Here is a 22,330-nt window from a genome sequence, read left to right as displayed (position 1 = left end):
TATCCATGAGGTAGGAATCTGTGAAAATTGTGTATGGCAATACCACTACACATGATAAATAATGGCATGCAGGTGTTATACAATGTATCAGTGACATATACTAATGTTGTCTACATCAAGCAACTTACATGGAACAATTTGAGCATCTTTGATACAATGTTACGGCCATCTGTCACTTAATAATTGGCCAATCTGACTCCAATGAAGTTTCCTTCTCATTGACAAAGAACACACTGACTTGGAGGATATTACACTGCCTGATTCCAGCATCTTTTAACAGGCAAACTATAATGCCATCAGTGACATATACAACCTGTATACCTATCCTCACAAAACACAGCGTTGCATAACATTTTCATGAAGAACTGAGTTGTAATGCAGATCTCTCATTGACAAGACATAGTTACTCGATAGCATTGTGCCGCAATGACATCTAACTTCTACTTGTGTGGTGGTGGTACATATTGAAAGCAAATGTCCCACTCATAAAAATAAATATTGAACATGTCCAGGTATACAAGAAACAAATACAAGGGTTTGCATGTCTTTCTCCATACAAGTAAAGTATTCATGAATTGCTGTCACTGCAGTGCTTTGCAGGGAGAAATTTACTGATTATGATTGCTATTTGTGCTGTATTTTGATATACACGTGTATTAGTTAAACTTAATGTTTACAGAATAGAAATGCATAAACACAAATAGTTGCTTTAAAGGCTGCTACCAAACTGGTGGAAATTGTCTTAGCTTCAAGAAAATGTAATGGTCAAGTGGTGAAGCAAGTTACATCCTTATTCCAAGAAGTATAATGAGTCATACTCTAACATCTTTGCATCACCCATCGCCTGGTACACATCAGCCAGTGATGTACCAAGCACGTCAGTCTCCGCAAATGTTTCAGTGAGAGAAATTGATCGCACATTTTGAGCCGAAGTCGATTCCATTGTTAAGTCAAGTTTGCAGCCAGAGAATTTGAAGCCTCCAATTGTTATCTGCACAACACATCCAAGCAGCGGATTCGTCTAGAACAGTGCATAAAGTCTATGACAGTCGCGCATTACAAGACATTCCAAGACATTGCACCTGATAGACAAGTTGGGAACAGTTGATTCCTTAATCGTGCAAATAAATCCAACTAAGCGCATCATCGTTACCAATCGCGCTGTGCTTAATGAACTTCATTTGGAGTTGATGTGATTAAAGGACTGAAACTCCTCATTATCGCAAAAGCGAGGTGAGGCAGCCACAATTGCCACTGAATTGCTAAATTTGTGTACAAACGTTTCTAAGAATTTATCAAAGACAACTTGACTGAGAGGAAGTTCATAACTCAAGTGTGGAATAAATCTTTCTATTTCCTCGCTCTCACGAATAAGGTGAGCTATGTACAATACATGTATGTTACCTATTGAGCACTACTATATCTCATAGGCCATATGGTCACAGGTTCACCACATGCATCTGAAAACCAATCACAATACTATAAAAGGTTTGGCAAGAAAAATTTAGTTGTATACTCTGTTATTAAATTCAAGACATGTTTGAGCACTGTTTGTTTATTGGTTTGTTTGTACCCCCCCCCCCCCCCTTACTGTACCAGGGATTTAGACTATGTGTACAATAATATGGGGTTTATGCACCAATACATATTCAAAGCACCAAAAAGGTTGATGAAATGTTGTGAAGCAGCTCTTCGTTGCAGACATCACAAAGTGTAAAGTCCACTCTTTTTCAAGTAGTCCTGGTAAAACTGGATGCTCTCTTGGGTGGTCTGGGGCCGGACACTGGACAGGGCATCATTGAAGTGCCGCATACTGACCGCTTGGATGTCAAAACTCTCCTGCATGGCTGCCAGGGCAGCTTCACGACAGACGGCCACAACCTGCATACAAAGAACACTCCATGAATGCAAACTCTCCAGCTTGTCTCAACACAAATTGGGCTGGCTACTATTAAAGGAGACCTCCGGATGATTTTCAGATTTTTACATTTGAACAACTATAAATTAGTTATACTGAGGACAGAGTTTCAGAATTTGTGATAATTGGGATGAAGAATAAGAATATTTTCAAAATTTAGAACAAATTGCAATGAACAAGGATGATGACATGGCAGAGTCACCATAAGAATGCATGAGTTGGGGTTCAAGGAAGCAGAACAAAAGAAGAAGGCATGCATAGATTATACACAGGTGAACTCGCAAGCAAGTGGTATTGTAATGGAATTACACTGCTACATTTCTGAAATATGTGAACCTCCTATGTCATCATCCTTGTTCAGTGTAATTTGTTTAAGGTTTTTCAAAGTATTGTTTCTCAGCTCAAGAACCACAATAAATTCCACAAATCTATACATGGAGTTGTCGATTTATGTACTTCATGAATTGATGTGAAATTATGAAAATTGTCTGGAATATGCCTTTAAACGCAGAACAGATACTTTGTATGTCGATTCCATAATTAAGTTTAACATTGACCAGCATATTACATGTCTATGATTTCTACCAATACAGGCAGTATCACGCTGCCCTTTTATTGTTTTCAGGGATCAAGAGTTAACTGATGGCATGAACTGATATGAAATTCATAATAGTAGATTTGCATGAAATGAATGACCACCTCAAGAAGCCTACATGCTTTCCACATGATTAAAGTTCTACAGAAAATAAAAAATATTCCAGACCTGTACTTTGTCTTTACATATTTGTTTAAAGGAACATCTGCTAAAATAATATCTCTTTTACAACAACAAAAAAAAAGACATTGCAAACAAATTTGCCTAATTCAAATTTCACTTTTTCATCACTGAAAACACCATAAAGAAAACATTTGGATATAAGAATGAGCCATGAGACTGGAGTCAGATTAACAGGTTTCTTCAAAACAATAAAATGTGATTGATATACAGACAACTTTGATGCATAAAATCTAGTTATAATTATAAAACCAGTGTGCAAATCCCATCTTAAAATTCGAAAATTTTGAATTGTCATGAAACCCTACCAACTTCTTCCATCCACAAATCCCTCACTCTAATAGTCTATATCCTCATTCACCACATCTCATTTCCTGTTGGTTTTGATCACCTACTACCCTTCACTCCTTTAATATGTCCAAACTTATCTTGAGGATACGTTGCCATGGCAACAATATGTATCTACGGCCTCATCTTCATACCTCAGCACCGGAGTATCCCTCAGTCTGTCTGACTATGGTTGCTAGGCAACAGTCTTCACTGACCGGCATCCTCCTGAACTGGATGCGGAGGATCTCTTCTCGGGTGTGGTCGTCTGGTAATGAGACATAAAGGATGCGGTCCAAACGCCCGGGTCTCATCAGAGCCTGCAGAATCAGATCACAGTGGTGATAACGATAACAATAATACTCATCATAATCAGTAATATTCATAAACAAAAATAGTGATGGTAAGAATAATTGACTGTATATGCTCACAACAGTGTGTCCCTTTAACTGACATTCATGCAATTGCTGCAGGTGAAGAATACACCTACACCAAATTTCTTACACATTTAATATTGGATGTACTGAGATAAATGCCAACATAGCGAGATACTACGTAGTGTAACAATATACGTGTATCTAGAAGACCAAAAGTTTGAGAGATTCGATAAAGTTGGCAAATCATAAATTTCTCAGCACTTACATCACTTGACACAGTAAGTGTTTGCTAACATAATATTACTATTAGAATATGAACATGAAGACTATCACATTTTCCTTCTAGTGAGAAAAGAATCCATAATTTATCCAGAAATGCTAAAAAAAAATAAAAAAAAATAAAAAATCTTACCTTATCAATCATGTCTGGACGATTTGTGGCTGCCACGACTACCACATCCCTCAAACCTTCTACACCATCCAACTCTGTCAACAGTTGGCCCAACACTCGGTCTCCAACACTGCTTCCACCACCAGAACTGCCCGAAGTAGTGAAGAAAGGTGAAAGGTCATCATGTGATTATAGAGGTAAGTAATTGATTCCTAACTTAAAGGGGAAGGCTAGTAACTGATCAGTGGGAATCAGTGGAAATGCTGGGAGATGATTGTTCCAATCCTTATGGGATTCATTCAAGAGTTCATTGTATATCTACTGCTGTGTGAAAATGATTTGCTTCAGAATGGTCTCATATTCAAGTAATGTGCAGTTAAATGCTTCCAGGTTAGCGTCCCTGATCAGTGACGGAGCATTAATCTGCATATTACTTGAATATGAGACCGTTTTGAAGCAAATCATTTTCACACAACAATAGATATACAATGAACTCTTGAATGAATCCCATAAGGATTGGAACAATCATCCCCCAGCATTTCCACTGATTCCCACTGATCAGTTACTAGCCTTCCCCTTTAAGGTTTACTTTAGATACACCCAACAAGTTTTGCTGCAGAAATAAAGATGTTCTAATTAAATTGAAATTTACTGCATACCTAAGTTTGCAAAAGATTAGATGGAACTTGTGAGATTTGAAGTTATTAAATACAAACAAAAAAGAAAATCAGAAGGAAATCTGCTAAAAAGTGTTTAGAAGCTATTAAAAATTGTTCAATGAACAAAAGAGGCTTAAAAACAATTAGTGCTGTCATGGCAAAAAAAAAAACACAAAACAACTAAATACAGACAATTTAAAGAGGAATTTGTAAAATTTCATTTTTCTAGCATAATGAAAAAGCAATAGACTTTGCAAAAGTGCTTTCAGAGAGAAGGAATAATATCACCGTTGAAATAAGTTAGCAACAAGGGAATGTGCACTTTTCATAAAGAATTAATGTTGTGATTATCTCTTTTTATTTTCTTTATATCATTGTTCTCCAGTGACATCATGAACTGTTGTAGTCTTCTTATCCGGAAAATGGCAGCAGATAAGCTTTAAAAATTAATAACTTTTGAATAGATTGTCCAATATTCCTTAGACTTCTCTGCTGTGTTCTACTGTATACTAATATTGTTGCATTCACTCAATCCAAATGTTTATTTGGGGAAACTTCCCCTTTAACCCATTAAAGACTATTCACGAGTATACTCGGGCAGGAGTCTATTGAAAATGAGTCTTGTAGTGACATTAGTCTGTCCTCAATGGGTTAACCTTGTCAGTAGAGACCTGATTTTACCTTCCTCTCTCTACAGCTATGCCATCGATTTCATCAAAGAAGACAATAGCTGGCGCTGCTGATCTCGCCTTCCTGAACACCTCCCTCACAGCTTGCTCCGACTCACCGACCCACTTACTGAACAGCTCTGGGCCCTGAGGACAGTGAGATAGTTGATTCATTTGGGCGAAATAAAACCCAATGAGTCACAAATTCATCCTTTACAAACAGACACAAGAATTCAAAACAGTTTTCATGATATTAAATGGGTGTATTACTCATTCCACTTCATGCATGTTTAGAAATCAGCCATCTATTTCTTGAATACACTTTCCATCAACCCATTTCAAAAATCTTCTCTCAACTAAATCTGCATAAAAGGTCAACATAAATGAGGCTTCAACATTTCCTGTGGTACATTAATGATGACATACTCTAATGACAAAAAAAAAAAAGAAGAGAAAAAATAAAATATACAGCAAAGTAGTGAGATAGACACAGAAATAGAGATAGATAGAGTGTGAGAGAGAGAGAGTGAGAGTCAAACAGACAATATACAACAAAGAGAGAGAGATAAACACACACACACATACACACACATAATAATAATAATAATAATGATGATAATAATAGTAGTAGTAGTAGTAGTAGTAATAATAATAATAATAATGATGATGATAATAGTAGTAGTAGTAGTAGTAGTAGTAGTAGTAGTAATAATAATAATAATAATAATAATGATAATAATAATAATAATAATAATAATAATAATAATAATAATAATAATAATAATAATAATAATAATAATAATAATAATAATAATAATGATAATAATAATTTGCATTTATAAAGCACATGATAAGATTCTCTGTGTGCTTTACATAACTTCCATCTTACAGCTCTACATCAGAAAAGGAAGGGAGTATAACACTTACTTTAACAGAGATGAAGTTTAGTCCACTCTCTGTAGCCAAAGCCTTAGCGATGAGTGTCTTAGAACACCCAGGTGGACCAAACATCAGGAAGCCCTTCGGTGGAGTCACCCCTAACCTGGCAAAGGATTCTGGGTGCTTGATGGGCCACTCCACGGCCTGACGGAGCTTGAGTTTGATGCTGTCTTGACCACCTATGTCTGACCAGTACACCTGTAGCAGTCAAGCACAATTAAGTGAATTTGATCTCTGGACAAATTAACAAGATCTAAAGTGTCATTTGGAAGGTGCAACAATTTTATGATCATTTGCAGTTGATATCAAATAGTTCATTAAAATGCTACTCAAGTACCTCAGAAATCTTGTCAACCTGACATGAAGTAGTCTGTAATTGTGTTCACTTCAAACTGCTGTCATGATCTGTCTGTAGATGCACCACAGATTGATGCCATTCATGTCAAATCTTCAAACTACCCCCCATGGAAGTCAAGTTGAATGACAAACTTTGGTTTCAAAACAGACTGCCCATAACATGGCATTTTCTATTGCTTGACACTGAACGTTAGTTGGCAAGGATCGTTACCTCAAAAGTCAAGCCTTGCATGGCACATGAATATACATTTATACCAAACTTTTGTTACAACACATCATTATTCATAAGAGTCTACACTACTTCATATAATTTGCACTCCTCTGAAAACACAAACTCAAGACATACAGTCTCAAGAAAAGCTTGTCCTGTTTTAATGACTCTATAAGATTTTGAGCCGAGATATGTCAGAAATTGTAAATGTACAATGTAATTGCTAGTTGCTCCTGGCTTGAGGTACAGTGGACTTCTGTTATAACAAAGTCCTTGGCACCGGCAGTTTTCTTTCTTTATATCAAAATTTCGTCAAAACCGAACAAATAAACAATAAAAAAAAATCGAGCAGATGTTGCAGCCTGAATTCTTACTTTGTTGTAACCGGCATTTCATTATAACCCGGTTCGTTAGAACGGGAGTGCACTGTACTATAGTAGATTCTGTGTGCAAAGGACTTGGATTCATACCTTTGGTATATCAATTTCAACCTCTCTGAGGGCACTAGGCTTGACCTGGGTCAAGGCGTGAAGAAAGTCCTCCTTGGTTACTGCTCTGCTGGCTGGGATGGCATCTCTGACCTCAACTTGACCCTGGGAACGCAGACGCTCAAAGGCACTCATTGCCGCTGTGAATGATAGAAATAAAGCACACATATAGTAATAGCTGACGAGGACCTTTTATATTCATGCACAATACATAACTTGAATAGAACAATCAAATCTACTCTCAAGTAGGACTAAAATAACTTTTGAAGGTATAGGTAATTCATCTGATGTCTAACTTTTGGTCACTTGCAAGGCTGTTACTTTACTCCCTGGTCACCATGTATATAAAAAGGCAAGAGAGTATTGTGCATCATGATGCGCATCCCAGATAGTAACTTTCTCACTGGTGGACAACTTTTAAAGTAACAGAAGACTATCTACATAATACCAAACTTCTAGAGATACACATCTGCATTCCCCATCTATCAATCTATTGCGCTTTATTCATTTTATATTTAAACATCTGTGCAAATGCCTGGGCAGGTGATAGCCAAGACTTGGGCAAGTGGTTTGGAAAGATGAGCAAGATCTGAATGAGGCAAAACACACAGACATACACAAAAATAAACACAAAACAAAACATATACAGGGTATTCTGTCTTACATCTTTCTACACATCCTGGTTCAAAGAATACATATTCTAACAAGTGTACAACAGTACTGTAATTCATTCTGGCACAGACATACACAAAAATTAAAACCAAAACAAATGTAGGGTATTTCTCCATCTTTCTACACATCCTGGTTCAATGAATTCTAACATGTATTCAACTGTTGTTCATTTTGTCAGAATTTTACTTGTAGCTTGAGATGAGCGATATTACAGCTTGGTATAGGCAAATAATACTATAATAATAAAAATACTGACCTTCCTTACAGACTGCGGCCAAATCTGCTCCCACGTAACCATGGGCACAGTCTGCTATATGTGCTACATCTTCCTCCTTCAGGGCGGTAGATACACTTGCCAGATGTTTGTCCAGAATCTGGAGTTGGTATGATATATAAAAAAAAATAAAGATGCAATTTCCCAAACAAAGCACATGCTCTTAAACATCACAGCACTAGCTGTACCACCATCACAACTATAAAATCAGAATTATGACAGGCATGGATCATATGAGTCTAGTGGTTTAATTGTCACTAATGTATCATCTATACACGCTATCTTGACAATATTTGTATCTTTATAATAAGCCTTTTGAAGTTTTGTGTATTTTTAATATTAACATATCAATGCGAAATATTTAGAAGTTAAACAAAATGAATACAAAACGCTTCATGTTTCATCCACCAAGGAATACATTGCTCTTCTTAAGTCGTTGAGGACGATTCGATTACGCTGTAACATGCATTTCCCATAGACATTTGCCTGAGTATACTCGGGACTTGTCCTCAACAGGTTAATGACCAATGCTCACATTTGATAACATTATCATTGCAATAACACATTATTAGGTCTCCTGTAATTGTCAATGAAGTCATTGAATATACCTGTTTTCTTTCTCGTGCATTGGGGACGCTAATCTCGATCTCGCGGTCAAATCTGCCTGGTCTTCGCAGCGCTGGATCGATAGAATCGGGGCGACTTGTAGCACCCAGCACCAGGACATGACCCTGGGAAAGCCCACACTACCAGCAAAGCAAAGATCAATCACATGTATGGAAAATCATAGTAAATAGGGGCTGCCATTATCAAGTTTAGTTTACTGAATGAGGACCAACTGCTACATTTTTGTTATTTCAGATCATCCATGAGGTATGTTTTGATCATCAGCCATTCATACAGCTGGAGTAAAGCCAGTTTCCTTTGAATATCTAACATATGATTAAAACTTTAAAGTTATTTGAAATATGTCAAAAATGGTCTGAAGCAGCAAGACCTGTAGGTCTAATTAGCAGCCTTCCTGATATGGCTTGATGGATACATATCTTTTGATCAAATATACACAGCATAAATTGTATTTGTGCATTTGTCTAAAAACAAGAAAACGAATGAAAAGTGGAAAATATACATTTCTTAATAAGAATATACTTCAAATATACATGTGAATTTTAAAGTGAAAGCAGAAATATTAGTGGTACACACTAGTGAAATTTGAGGGAAATTGGACAATCCATCCAAAAGTTACGAAAGTTTTGATTAAATCTATGTGCTGTCATCGCTGGATAAGACTACAACAATTCATGATTTAGAGTAGGGCAAAAATACAAAGAAACTATGTTAAAATTTCCACAAAATGTCATTTTTATTAAAGTGCATATTCCTTTGACTTGTTACTGAAATATTCCCCCTGCCTTCTGAATGAGGTTAACATTTAATTACACTAGAAAAATAAGAACGTCTAGTTCTCCTTTAACTTTGATTTCTCTCTTTTTTTTTTTTTTTTTTAGTGGCACACATTGAGAGACTAGCACTGTTATGACACGAAATTAATATTCAAAATAATATTTTCATGGCATCTCTGAAAATGTCATACAATCTATGCTGTGTATGACCTCAAACGACATTTCCCCCAAGGTTTGCATAGCTAGCTTCGTAAACTACTTTCAGCAAAACGAGATGATTTCTGTATCTTCTGCTCCGTCCTCTCTTTCTCTTATTCATCTCAGGAGAAAGAGATGCAGAGGACAGGGAAAAGAAAATCTTCAATTATCTCTTGTCACAGGGTATAAGCTATGATAGTACAAACTGTGACGGATATTTACATTGATTATCACTGCCACCATTATCACTATTTTTCTATTACCCCGGTACATTACAATTTGTTGTACTATCACTATTGTCATCATCTTCATCATTATCACTACTGTATTATCATCATTACCTCTGTTACTGCCCCTACTTTTAGTATGACTTCCATTGGACGACATCATCTACTACTAGGCTACTACTACTTACATTGTACTACTACTATTTCTACTTAACTACTACTTAGTACTATTTCTGATACCACTATTAGACTACTAGCACTACTTCTACTCCTACTACAGAACTACTACTGCTACAGTTGACCTTGCTTATCAAAGTCTACCTCACATAAGTTGAATCATTGCTTATGTCAAAGGTCTTTCAAAGTCCTCTTCTCTTTATATTCTACTGACTTTAATCCCTCACAAGTCAAATTTTCTCTAAGGCAATGCGAGGTTGACTCTACTTCTACTACTATGCACTATTACTACTACCATCACCAACACCAACACCACCACCACTAGTACCACTACTACTACTACTACTACTACTACTTATACTACTATTGCCTACTACTACCACTACTAATGCCACCAGTACTTCTCCTACCAAGCCATCCATGAGAGTGAGAAGCATAGAGACCACACGTTTCTCCAGCTCACTGTGGACACGCTCCCGTCTAGGACACAGGGCATCCAACTCATCGATGAGGATCAGGCTGGGAGCATTCTCTGTGGCTTCAGTGAAGAGCGCCCTCAACCTTGACTCAGACTCACCATAGTACCTTGAAAAAAAAAAAGCAATGGCAGAATTGAAGCTTGGTAGGGTAACTCTTTACAGCAAATACCCATTTAGCTCCTTTACAGAGAGAGAACATAGCAAGGACAAAATACATTTTAAATCTCGATTATATTAATTTAATAATAATAATAATTGCATTTATATTCAATTTAAGTCATTTTTTTAAAGTCATAATTTTAAGTCATTTAATTTAAGTCATAATAACTTAAATCATTCTCATCAAATCTTTTTACGCAACTCACAAAAAAACTGTAAAAGATTGTGTGTTGTTAACCATTTTTCTCCTAAAATACCCAGGCAGGTAAGTCAAGAAAGTAATTTAAGAGTTGGATATATTATACACCCCAGTAAAGTCACTGATCACTCTGGAAGCACTGCTACTAGCAGTTACAAAAAGATTTTACATTCTATGTTGGAAGGTTTATGTGCTCAGTTTTATGGAAAGATATTGAGAACAGATGATGTAAATACAGTGTTTACACAAGGAGATCTGACTGCAAGCTAACCATAATGCTGTGACATTAAGAAACACTCTCCTAAAACACTCGGGGATAATTCATATTACTGTACGAGCTGAAATTTTCGTGGTGGTTTTATTTTCGCGAATTTCGCGAATCGCCTTTGAACCGCCAAAATAACAACACACGAAAATAACAACGTGCAAATAGATAAGTACAGTTAGACCTCGCAACCACGAAATTAACAACACGTGAAAATGTCCTCCTAGTAGCAATTCGCGAAAATATCTGTACGCGAAAATTTCAGCTCCTACAGTACATCTCTCTGTGTATGGTATATAGTGAATGGTCATAAGACCACTTCCCACATGGTAAAAGAACAGAGGCCCTCCATTCAATGAGGTGACCGAGTGTGAAATTTTGTTCCATTGCACGAGTAAAGACTATACACTATTTACTCATATAACACTTTAGACGTCAACAGATGTAGTCCACTCCAATTCTTGAATCAAGCACAGAAATGGCAATCATTTTAGCAGGAAAGATAAATGAGTGTCACCGTACAGTTAGTCATTCATGAAAGTGATCAGTTGAAACCATCCACAGTAAAATGAGAGACTGAATGCAGGCTTGTAACTGATTTAGTGCACAAAAGGTATGCTTATTGTTATGTCAGAGGTGTGCCGCTGTAAAAGCTATGAGTTGATACCAAGTTTAACACAAGAGTCTATCTACATTTGTTAGTGACATTAGCAGTGCACTATCCATTTTTGCTCTAAAACAAAATTGCACAGCTGAAGGATGTTATGTTAGCATCCATGCTGGGTATTTCAGCTCACCTACTGAGAACCTCTGGCCCGTTGATGACCACTGTGTGGACTCCAGTCTCGCATGCCACAGCACGAGCCAACATGGTCTTCCCCACCCCTGGAGGACCGTACAGCAACACTCCCCTGGGTGGGGGAATACCTAAAAGAGACAAAAATTGAAAGTGTACAAATATATACTTTTGAGTAGAATCCATGTTACAAAATTTAATATGTGAAGTAATGCTCATACACATTGTCTTCAACCATATCACTTTCTGCCAAGATACAATTGGCAAAACATTTTAGTTGTGTAAACTGTTGCTGATAAAACTTCTGTCAGGCTTCAGTAAAAACAAAATCAAATTTGCCAGTTTAGTTTCAGTGAACATTGACCGAGTTTAGTGAGATAGTGAACTCCACATTTTTTTACAGTCATCATTTAACATTGATTTCTTTTGTGGCAATATTGTATGTGTGCAGTACTCAACCCGACATCACTTACAAAAACTTATGAAAACATCAACAAACCTAAAAGAATTTTCTCACGAGTGGCATTACTCAACTATTCTATCTGTCTTATGCATACATCAATGAGACACCACGATTACTTTAAGCTGTCAGATATTGCCATTATCTCCTTTACGCAAAATCACTGATTTGCTGAGAAAATACAGATGACCGCCAAGATTACCAAGAGAGATGAAAACGTCTGGATTCTTGAGAGGCATCTGTACCATGTCCCTGATGGATTTCAGCTGTCTCTCAATACCTCCCATCATGTCAAAGGTCACGCGAGTTCCAAGCTTGGCAGCCATCTTGTCTTCTTTTTCTTCTGCTCTCTCTTTGGCAGAAGAGATTATTGAGATTACTGTTGTTTTTGTGACTCTGTAGATACCACTCTCTTCTGGCAAACTCTGGCTTATTGACAGATTCCTGTGTTTGGCAAACTTTTGTGCATCATCATCAGAAGACAATTTTGAACTCCTCTTGGGAGTTGAAGACGCCACAATGCTACTTGTCTCTGACAAACTTAGTGATGTGAATTGATTTTCAAGTTCACTGGAAGATTCTAGGGCAGAGCAGTCACTTGTTACTGTGCCAACAATAATGCTTGGGTCAGTTGTGTCAGTCACACTGTCCGTTTCAGGACTCTTCAAAGGTTCCATGTTCTTGTCTGTATCCAATTGTTCATCTTCTGCGATTGAACAAGTTGATATGTCACTTCTCCCGAGGCGTAAGCTAACATTGTGAGAGCTTTGAAGCTTTGATTGATCAGCACTTGTCATGCTGAGGGACGACCGGTCATCACAGTCCACTCTCTGGGTCAAAAGGTCTGGATTTGAGGGTCCCTTGCCTGTCAGGGTTGTGACCTCTTCTACTTCTAGCACAATTGGCTTGCCGTAGTAAGAGACACTCAGGACACAATCGCACATGATGTGTTTACTGACTAGACTGCGAGCAAGATAGTTCTTGAAGTCAGCAGATTCTGTCAATGGCAATTCTTCCTTGGCACTGTGAATGTAATCACAACATGAAATCTGATTAGATGTTAAAGGAAATGTACACCTGTAATCAGAACTTCAGTAATGAAGGTGTTGTTACTTTCTTGTGTACTTTTTAAAATCCACCGAGCTACAGACTTTTTCTCTTGATTTGTCAGTAGACTGTTTACCAAAGTGAAGTGGATTACAGAGTTAACGGGTAAATATACTCAAGCAAACACTAAGAAATAGTGCCTGCATAAAGAAATCAAATGACAAATAAATCACATAAAATGTAATGAATAGCTACTATACGTTCATCACAATCAAACAAGATAATCTGATTTTTGTCATACATCTCATATTTTATCTTATTGCACAGAATTGTCACAGTAAACATTTCTATACAGACCCAAGGACGATGACTTGTATTATCAAAACGTTATGCCTCCTTAGTATGCTCTTGAAAGTAAACTCTGCAAAAAGTATGGATGGGAATTGAATTTCTTGCAAGACAATACAGGAAAGTTGAGGACTGAACAACAAACTAACATCACAGCAGTGACTTTGTCATTTGTCTGATTTGTCTACAAATGTTGCTGATCGAAACTTCTTTTCAGGTACAAACCGAATTGACAGCTTTGCAGAGGCAGCAACCCCAACACTGCCATGTATTCCTTCCACCCTCAGCAGCTCTGTATCCTTCCAGCCACAGATCTCCCGTAGCCTTGGGTGAACGCCGATGGACGCTGGAGGAAACCCCTGGACAGGCCAGGCCAGACAAATGGACTTAGGTCCATCCTGCTGGCCAGATGTTACAATGGTAGGCTGACCAATGCAAAGGTCACATAAGGTCATGGTCTCTGGATTTAGCTGGATGACATCAGATTTGGCAGACAGGGGCAGTTTGGTCACACCTTCAAAAGAAAGCAAAGACAAGACATTTCATAATTTTGACTCAAAATGTCCTAAAATCATCAAATCAACCCTCACATTATACAATGCATACTTTTCAAAACTTACATGTACAGTTCTAAGCTGATACCTTGTGGAGAATAACCAGCGACTTGTTACACAGTGCCCCAAGATTTACTATAAATACTATTTCTACCATTACATACCAACCACTTTACAGTAACACGCAACACTCTGCTGAGTACTGTTTCATCTTCCGAAGTTTACACTGAGGCTGAGCATGCTAATGTAATGGGTGACAACTCGACAATTGATTTGACAAATTATTGGTCTGATGACTGTAAAGAAATGACATTCTCCAACCAGTCTACATCTGGTCTATACAACACTAACGGGAGTTACTGTACACTTATTACAGGGCACACTGTGAACTGACATTAGTGACAAGATGTACCAGTCATTGACATTGATAAATTTAATACAGTCATCACTGACATCAGTCATTGAGTCAGTCCAGGTGGATAGCCAGTGAACGTGGCGATCAGCAGAATAACAGAACCACTCGACTGACATGGGACTGAAAGCTGCCCACTTGGTGTCACATTTTTTTAAAGTAAATTTAACCTAGCCTAGGCCTACCTTTGTCTACCTGCGGTAAGATCTCTCCCAGTAAGACACGATTGGAAATAACTGATATCCGAGCCTTCCTGGCGGCATCTAGCACACAATTTACGCTGTTCTCCACCGGTGTCTGCTCCGCGTTATTCTGATTTTCTGTTGTAACCAACTTCCTGAATTTTTCAACGTCCTTGGTTTGAACGAAAACATCGACATCACCTTTCCGGATACTCTGCCACACGCTTCTTTGGCCATGCTGACCTTTCTTTTTGCTTGACATTTTCCTTCGATTAATTCAGTCGTTTAGACAGCAGTGTGACAGCGCGTAATCTTCAAGAATGACGCAGCACTCCACGGAAGAAGAAGAAGAAGAAGTATCGTACATGAGCTCGCTTGACAGAGAGATGAAATACAAGCTAATTCGGAGTGCCCAGATTATGCCAACCAGCTTGCTAGCTACACTGCAGGTACAACCAGCGGCGTAGCGAAGGACAGCTTGCGGGACGGGGCGGCGCGGCGCGGCGAGGTGATACAGCCAGGCGAGTCGTCTACCTCGCTCACCTCGCTCAACAATCGCACATGCATGATGCTCGATGCACAACGTGCGTAATGTATGGAATGCCGCCAGAGTCGAGCTTGGTGTATGATAAGCTGAATGTGAAAAAAAAAAAAAATAATATCGGGCTTAGCAACTTATTAAAGAATAAGTTTTGAAATTTCAAATTTATTTGTTTCTACTAAAGCGAAAACAATAACTTCATGAACAATAAAAATGAATTGTGTAATAACAAAACATAATGATTTGAAAATAAATGAGGTGGTCCATAAAATCGTTTCCTTTGCAAAAAATTGCTGCAATGCTGCATCCAAGAAGAATAAAGGCAGATAAACTACAGTAGTACACTACTAAGGACAATGAAAGTGCCCTATAAATAAGATTTGGGGATATTGAATATACAGAGTATGTATGATGCGGAAGGGGGTGGGGTGAGACAATGGTAATCCATTTGCCTATAGTTAGAGTAGATAGATATCAGATCTATAACTAAATTAAAAAATGATCTATTTTATGAGTTAAAATGGCAATCTAATACTTATTATCATGATACATGTTCACAGAGAGAAAGGATGTCTAGTCTTGAACTATGATGAGTTCCTTCCAAAAATGATGTGCTAAATCCACATTATGGTAAGGACACCAAAAACCTGGAGTTTCATTTCACATGGTTCTGAGTGTTTTCATTCAATGGCATTACTAGTGTCCCATAATAACACCACATAATGGGATTAACCCCCATTTTTGATGGTATAGGGCCTATAGTTACAAATAAAGTTTCAATCAAAAGTAAAAAAAAAAAAATAATAATAATGTTAAACACAATCTGAATGGTTAAATCATGGTCAAAATGATATACGGTTCTTGTCACCTCTTGTTCGCATAATCATATTTGCTGTGCGCTTTACAACTCTTTAAGTTCATGGAGGTGGACCTATGATTATCATGATATATGTTCACGATGCTGTTCTATAGTGACTAGTTTCTGTGACTTTGTGTACCAGATTTGTTTTTTTTTTTTCTGGAATGATTCGTCATCTTTACACATTCTCTTCCTGGGTCCTCCATGCATCAGTCTCAAAATAATTTGTATGCATAGAAATGAAATATTTATAGCCAATAATTGAGCAATATTATGTGGGTAATGCCTGGCTTTACTGGATGGGGTCTTTAAGTGCTACCAAGCATACAAACAGGTTTCTGATTGGATCCTGCTGGATTTAGTGCCTTTTAGAACAAAAATCTTTTGTCATTGCCTGATTTCTCTATTTCTTTGCATGAATTTCCATACTTTGATGGTGAATTCACTAGTTATTATTGAATGAACACATTTAAGGTTAATTTGAGGAAAATGGATTTAGTACTGTTTGGAATGGAAATCTTCGCATGATAGTTATGCAATTATGTACACTTTACATAGATGAGCAGTCTTTGTACCAGGTACTATCTTCAAAGTCAATTCATCATCAATGTAAGGTCTGAAATTTTAATACATCAAATCTTTTTATCATTAACTAATAAAAAACTGTATGTCCATTTCCAAGCATTAGGCCTACTGTTTCTCTATTACTAAAAAACCTTTGGTTTCACAGACAGTTTATTTACACGAATGTAATAAGTCAATACATCGAGCTCTTTATTAACTGTTTTGAAAACAATTTCTAAGTTTCTGTGAGAACAGAATATCATCTGCAAGTAATAACAACAACAAGAAGAAGAGAGAAAATATCTCTGAGGATTTTGTAAAATCATGTACTGGTACCGGTACTTATAGAATAAAAAGTAAGGGACCCAAAAGGGAACCTTGAGGTACTTAACATGTGACAAGACACTTCTCACAGTACACTGTATGTTGCAAGCTGCAATTCATGCACATCAGGTTTAGTGTGCTGCAGAGCTAGTGCTCACATGCACTCTCAGGTTTTCACATTGTTGTGCAACATGCAAGATATTATATCCAAGAGTGCGCTACATCTCCACAATGCACTCTCTTCTGTGCAGGTATAACTATGCTCAAATTGTGAATTATGTCACTATTGTTTATATTTTCAGCATTGCCTTTATATCTAATCATTGAATCATTCTTGTTTGTATGACATACAATCATACCAGCCTCTCTTCATTCAGTTTGTTCAATATTGTTGTCACATATCTCTCATGTGTATGCATGTTTTATTAAGTAAAAATTTAGTGATGAATTAAATAGTATAATTATTAAGCCTTGTGTTTGGATTTAGGTTTTGTGAAAACCTGTGAAATACATACTTTATGGAAAGTCAGCATTCAATCATTTAACTTCTATACATTTTGGATATCAGAGAGTGTGTGGTCTATGTACGGTATATATACCACACACAAGACACACTGGCACACACATAAGATATACACACACAGTACTGTCACATTAACTTGACTGCATAGGATGGCTATGAATGGAATCACAATCTCAGTACATGTTGAAAAAAAAAAGATAACAAAGTCATTGGTCACGCTTAATTAAGTCACTGAATGAAGTCCGTTCCCCATCGAAGCTCTACTGTAAAAGGGTATCAGTCATAATTAACCATGCAGCCCCTGTCTGTCTACAATGTCAATAAGATTTTGAGTGTAGGAAGGGGATTTACTACTACTACTGCTACTAGACTGTACCGTACTAGTACTACTAGTACTGCTACTAGTACTACTACTACTACAACAACAACAACAACAACAACAACAACAACAACAACAACAACAACAACAACAACAACAACAACAACAACAACAACAACAACAACAACAACAACAACAACAACAACAACAACAACAACAACAACAACAACAACAACAACAACTACTACTACTACTACTACTACTACTACTACTACTACTACTACTACTACTACTACTACTACTACTACTACTACTATGCTACTACTACTACTATGCTACTACTGTAGTATAGTAGTATAGTAGTAGTAGTAGTAGTAATGATGTAACTTGTGAACCAGAATGCCTTAAATATCAGGATTATTATATATAACCATTAAAAAAAAGACATTTACTTTCATGTATATATTTTTTCCTATGTTCTTTATAAATTTACAGTTTTATAGATGTAGCTTTAAGGATCGAACCTGAATTTTGAAATGTAGGCATATTTGGTTTTAGTTAGAGGTAAACAGAAAATCAAATATATAGGCCCTACTGTTAATAGCTCAAAAGAAATGCTAATTAGAGAGCCATTTGAAGAAAAAAAATTAATAGTCTCTGCAATCATTGAGTAATCCTTTACTTTATTACTTATATACGTAGTCAAGTACATGTAGTTTGATCCACAATGTATGGATAGCGACAAGAAACTGAAACAGTTTAGTTTTGCCCTCTTCAAAGTTTGGCTGGTGATTAAGTTTTGATATTTTTGTTCATTGTGTAGTGTTTTGTGTGATTATTTTGATCGTTGTTATGGTTGCAATAAACAAAAGATTGGTATATAATACACATATCTCTCTGAGTGAGTTGTGAGTACAGTTATGAGATCATAAAGGATCCGATATTATATTCTTAATGAAATGATTTGCACTACGATAATACTACAGACTATAACTCATGTTATTCTGCATGAGCAGCATGCCAGTTGACTGAGGAATTCTATCTTGAGATGTCAGTGGCAAATGGAGCAGGTGTTAATCACCATAAATACCCTTGAAGGCATCAGTGTATAGCATTTAGCGAGGAGACTCAAGAACTACCGAGTGTTGTCTGTGCAGTCATAATAACCGAGTTTAATGAGCCAAATTAGGGCAGCTCTCATCAGCTTATGTTTAGCACAGAAGACATGGAAATGTTTCGAAGAAAGAATTGTACAAGGATAGATGAAGCACGAAGGGATGATGATTAAAATCGAATTCTCTCTGTTAACAAGGCAGAGAGTACAGTGTACTCCTATTATAACAAACATGATCATCATGAAATTCCCATTACAATGGAGTAGAAAAGTCAGGTTCCAAAATTGCCATCTATGTAATTCATCTTTATAGTTTATTTATTCATTCATAATAAAATTTTGATATAATGAAAGAAAACTGCCAGTCCCCAGGAGTCACTTGTAGCGGTGACATGTCTCAGTTTAGCATGTATTACACCCTCAGTTCAATTCCTGGTCATAATGTGATCAAGCTAAAATGGGTTGGTCAAATACCAGTCTGTGACCTAAAGACGAAGACGGTTATTTGACAGTTGACCATTTTGTTAAGTTTGCACACCAGCAGAATATTTTGATGTGTTCCCTTATGCTTGTGTTTTTTTTTTTTCTCATACGTATGAGCATTTGGAAAAAAATAGCAAATATTTGGAACAGAATTGATAGTACAAATATTTGTAATCTATGCAACACTCAAAACCAAGCAACACAGGGATTTGAGGAAGAAGTATGTAATAAACTGGGATACTGCGCATAATGCAGTGACGCACAAAAGCCCTGCTGTGCATGCTTTGCTGGACTAGTTGGTGGTGATGATGTAAATATGCTAACTTTAGCCAAAGCCCAAATATAAATGTAGATTTTGTGCAAGCAGCAGTATTAGTAGAACACGTCTGTGAAAATTTTAGGAAAATTGAACAATCTGTTTAAAAGTTGTGAATTTTTAAAGTTTCTGTGCTGTCACATCTGAATAAGGAGACTACAAGTGTACTACATTTCTTGACGTCATTATGGACAGTAGAAAGAAAATATAAGGATGATTCCACAAAATGTCACTTTCATGAAAAGTACACTTTCCATCCACTTGTTCCTGAATTATCTTACATATAAAATCATTCCTCCTGCTTTCTGAAAGAGATTAGTCAAGTGGTCTTTCATTATGCTAGAAAAGTAAAAATATGGTGAATTTTCTTTATATTTTCTTATAAAATCCATATTAATGACATCATGAAGTGTAGTAGTCTCCTTTGATATCAAGCGATGACAGCGCAGAACTTTAAAAGGTTTTTTTTTTTATTAAAAAAATATTTATTGATTGTCCAATTTTCCTCAAACTTTCACTGACAGATGTGTTTTAATAATACATGCTGCTTTCACTCAATTCACATTAGGGTTTGGGTTTCCTTTAAAGAAATGATTAATGCTCTAAGAAATATGACTCAACCATGAAATATAACAAAGGATGAATCTTTGTTATTAAGAAAAAGAAAATGTCTCAAGATCAGGGTTTAAAGGGTGTGTACACTGAGTTCTAGTCGAGGTGAGGATTTAGCTTTTAACGTTTTGCGAGATATTCAGAAATCACTCTATGAGATGTCAAAGAGCATGCAGTTCTAAGGGGTATCAAAAGTTTATTCGATGAAAATCGGTTTTGAAATGGCTGAGATATCCAAAAACAAGGTGAAACAAAGAGATCCTAATAAAGTTGTGGCATGTCGCCTTTTATTATTAGCACTTTTTTGGATATCTCAGCCATTCGAAAACCAATTTTCATCAAATAAACGTTGAATCCTTCTTAAAATTACATGCTCTTTCATATTTCATAAGAGGCTTTTCATTATCTCACTTAGGAATGTTCAAAACATGAATCCCCACCTCAACCAGTACTGTACAGTCCCTTTAAAGTGCTATTTTGGGGAGCATTTGAGGATCTTCAGATTCTGTCTTGGACTTACAATGTATCTCCCTGAAAAACACTTCAAGAATCGATTTCTGTTTGTTCCCTCTGATGTAAGTCATAATCTACTTCAGCTTTCAGCCACTGACTTGCTTCCTATATATCACTGTGTGGGACCCAACGCATCTGCACACCTGCCATTTAATTCTTCAACCAAAGGAAGGAACAAAGGTAGTATTTCTACACAAGCAAACCCTCTCTGTCATTTTCAATCAGCATCATTGCAATGTAACATAGTTGACATTGTGATTATCTCTCAGGTGGATATATGTGGACAAAGCTTGACATCTCCAGGTAACACACGAGTCATTATCAAGACACTCAGCAACAAATACTAGTATTTGATTTGTTACTTACCTCCTTTTGCTACAGAGTGTCTACATAGCTGTATGTGTGTGTGTGTGTGTGTGTGTGTGCAAGAGTCTGTTGTTATAGAATTGACTCAAAGCATGTGGTGTGGTGTATTACTCTGATTGACAAAAGGGCACTATCTTCAGCATGTCCTAAAATTAATCACTGAGAAACATGTCAAAGGTTAGTGCTCTCATGTAATTCCAAGATAGTATTATGGTTGTTTGTGTCTTTGGTCTTGTCCAATGTTCATTCCATGTGTTATGAAGCAAACACAAAGAAGGACTCTGAATCTTGTCAATGAATCCATCTAACAAAAAGTCAACTTTGTGCTTAAAATTTGTACTTGTTTCCTCCTGCAATGGAACACATGTGTACAATTATGTCAGATTATCAGTAGAATTCTGTTATCATCATCATCATCATCATCATCATCATCGTCATCGTCATCATCATCATTACTCAAACCTCCTTAACATAATACACTACAGGCCTACCTTGATATTCCTGCCAGCCAGGGTTCTCTTCCTAAAACAATATGACTGTTGTTATGATTTCTAGCTACATCTGGGCTGACTGAGGGGAAAATTCAGTCTTGTGATCTGCTTACTCAAAGGGGATGGTAATATGACTTTCAGGACGACACATTCTATGAGCATATATTACTCAATGAGGCGGGCCAACTTCAGTGACATCAGAGTTTCATCTCACATTACATGGAAGATTAGATCATTTTACATAGATGTATGCACAATGGAGTTACTTGTTGTTTTGAGTATCTGGATGGTATAAGGTAATGTGATACATGTACAAGCTGGAGACACAGACATCCCAGCTTCT

The 22,330-nt window shown here is 36.9% G+C and overlaps 1 protein-coding gene across 1 annotated transcript; it reads right to left on the bottom strand.

Moving 5' to 3' along the window:
- Nucleotides 1–1,602: 1,602 nt before the first annotated feature.
- Nucleotides 1,603–15,266, bottom strand: LOC140234762 (ATPase family gene 2 protein homolog A-like). Its single transcript, XM_072314799.1, has 13 exons — nucleotides 14,966–15,266; nucleotides 14,040–14,328; nucleotides 12,622–13,442; nucleotides 11,961–12,090; nucleotides 10,472–10,646; nucleotides 8,665–8,802; nucleotides 8,039–8,156; nucleotides 7,093–7,250; nucleotides 6,043–6,252; nucleotides 5,129–5,262; nucleotides 3,810–3,936; nucleotides 3,176–3,340; nucleotides 1,603–1,881 (listed from the first exon to the last, which is right to left on the bottom strand). The coding sequence occupies exons 1-13, from the start codon at nucleotides 15,222–15,224 to the stop codon at nucleotides 1,705–1,707; spliced, it is 2,901 nt and encodes a 966-aa protein (XP_072170900.1). The 5' UTR covers nucleotides 15,225–15,266; the 3' UTR covers nucleotides 1,603–1,704.
- Nucleotides 15,267–22,330: the final 7,064 nt, after the last annotated feature.

This window comes from Diadema setosum, chromosome 11, assembly GCF_964275005.1.
Source record: "Diadema setosum chromosome 11, eeDiaSeto1, whole genome shotgun sequence".
Classification (NCBI taxonomy): Eukaryota; Metazoa; Echinodermata; class Echinoidea; order Diadematoida; family Diadematidae; genus Diadema; species Diadema setosum.
The sequence above is the reverse complement of the archived record's forward strand: the minus strand, read 5'-3'. Positions and strand labels throughout refer to the sequence as shown.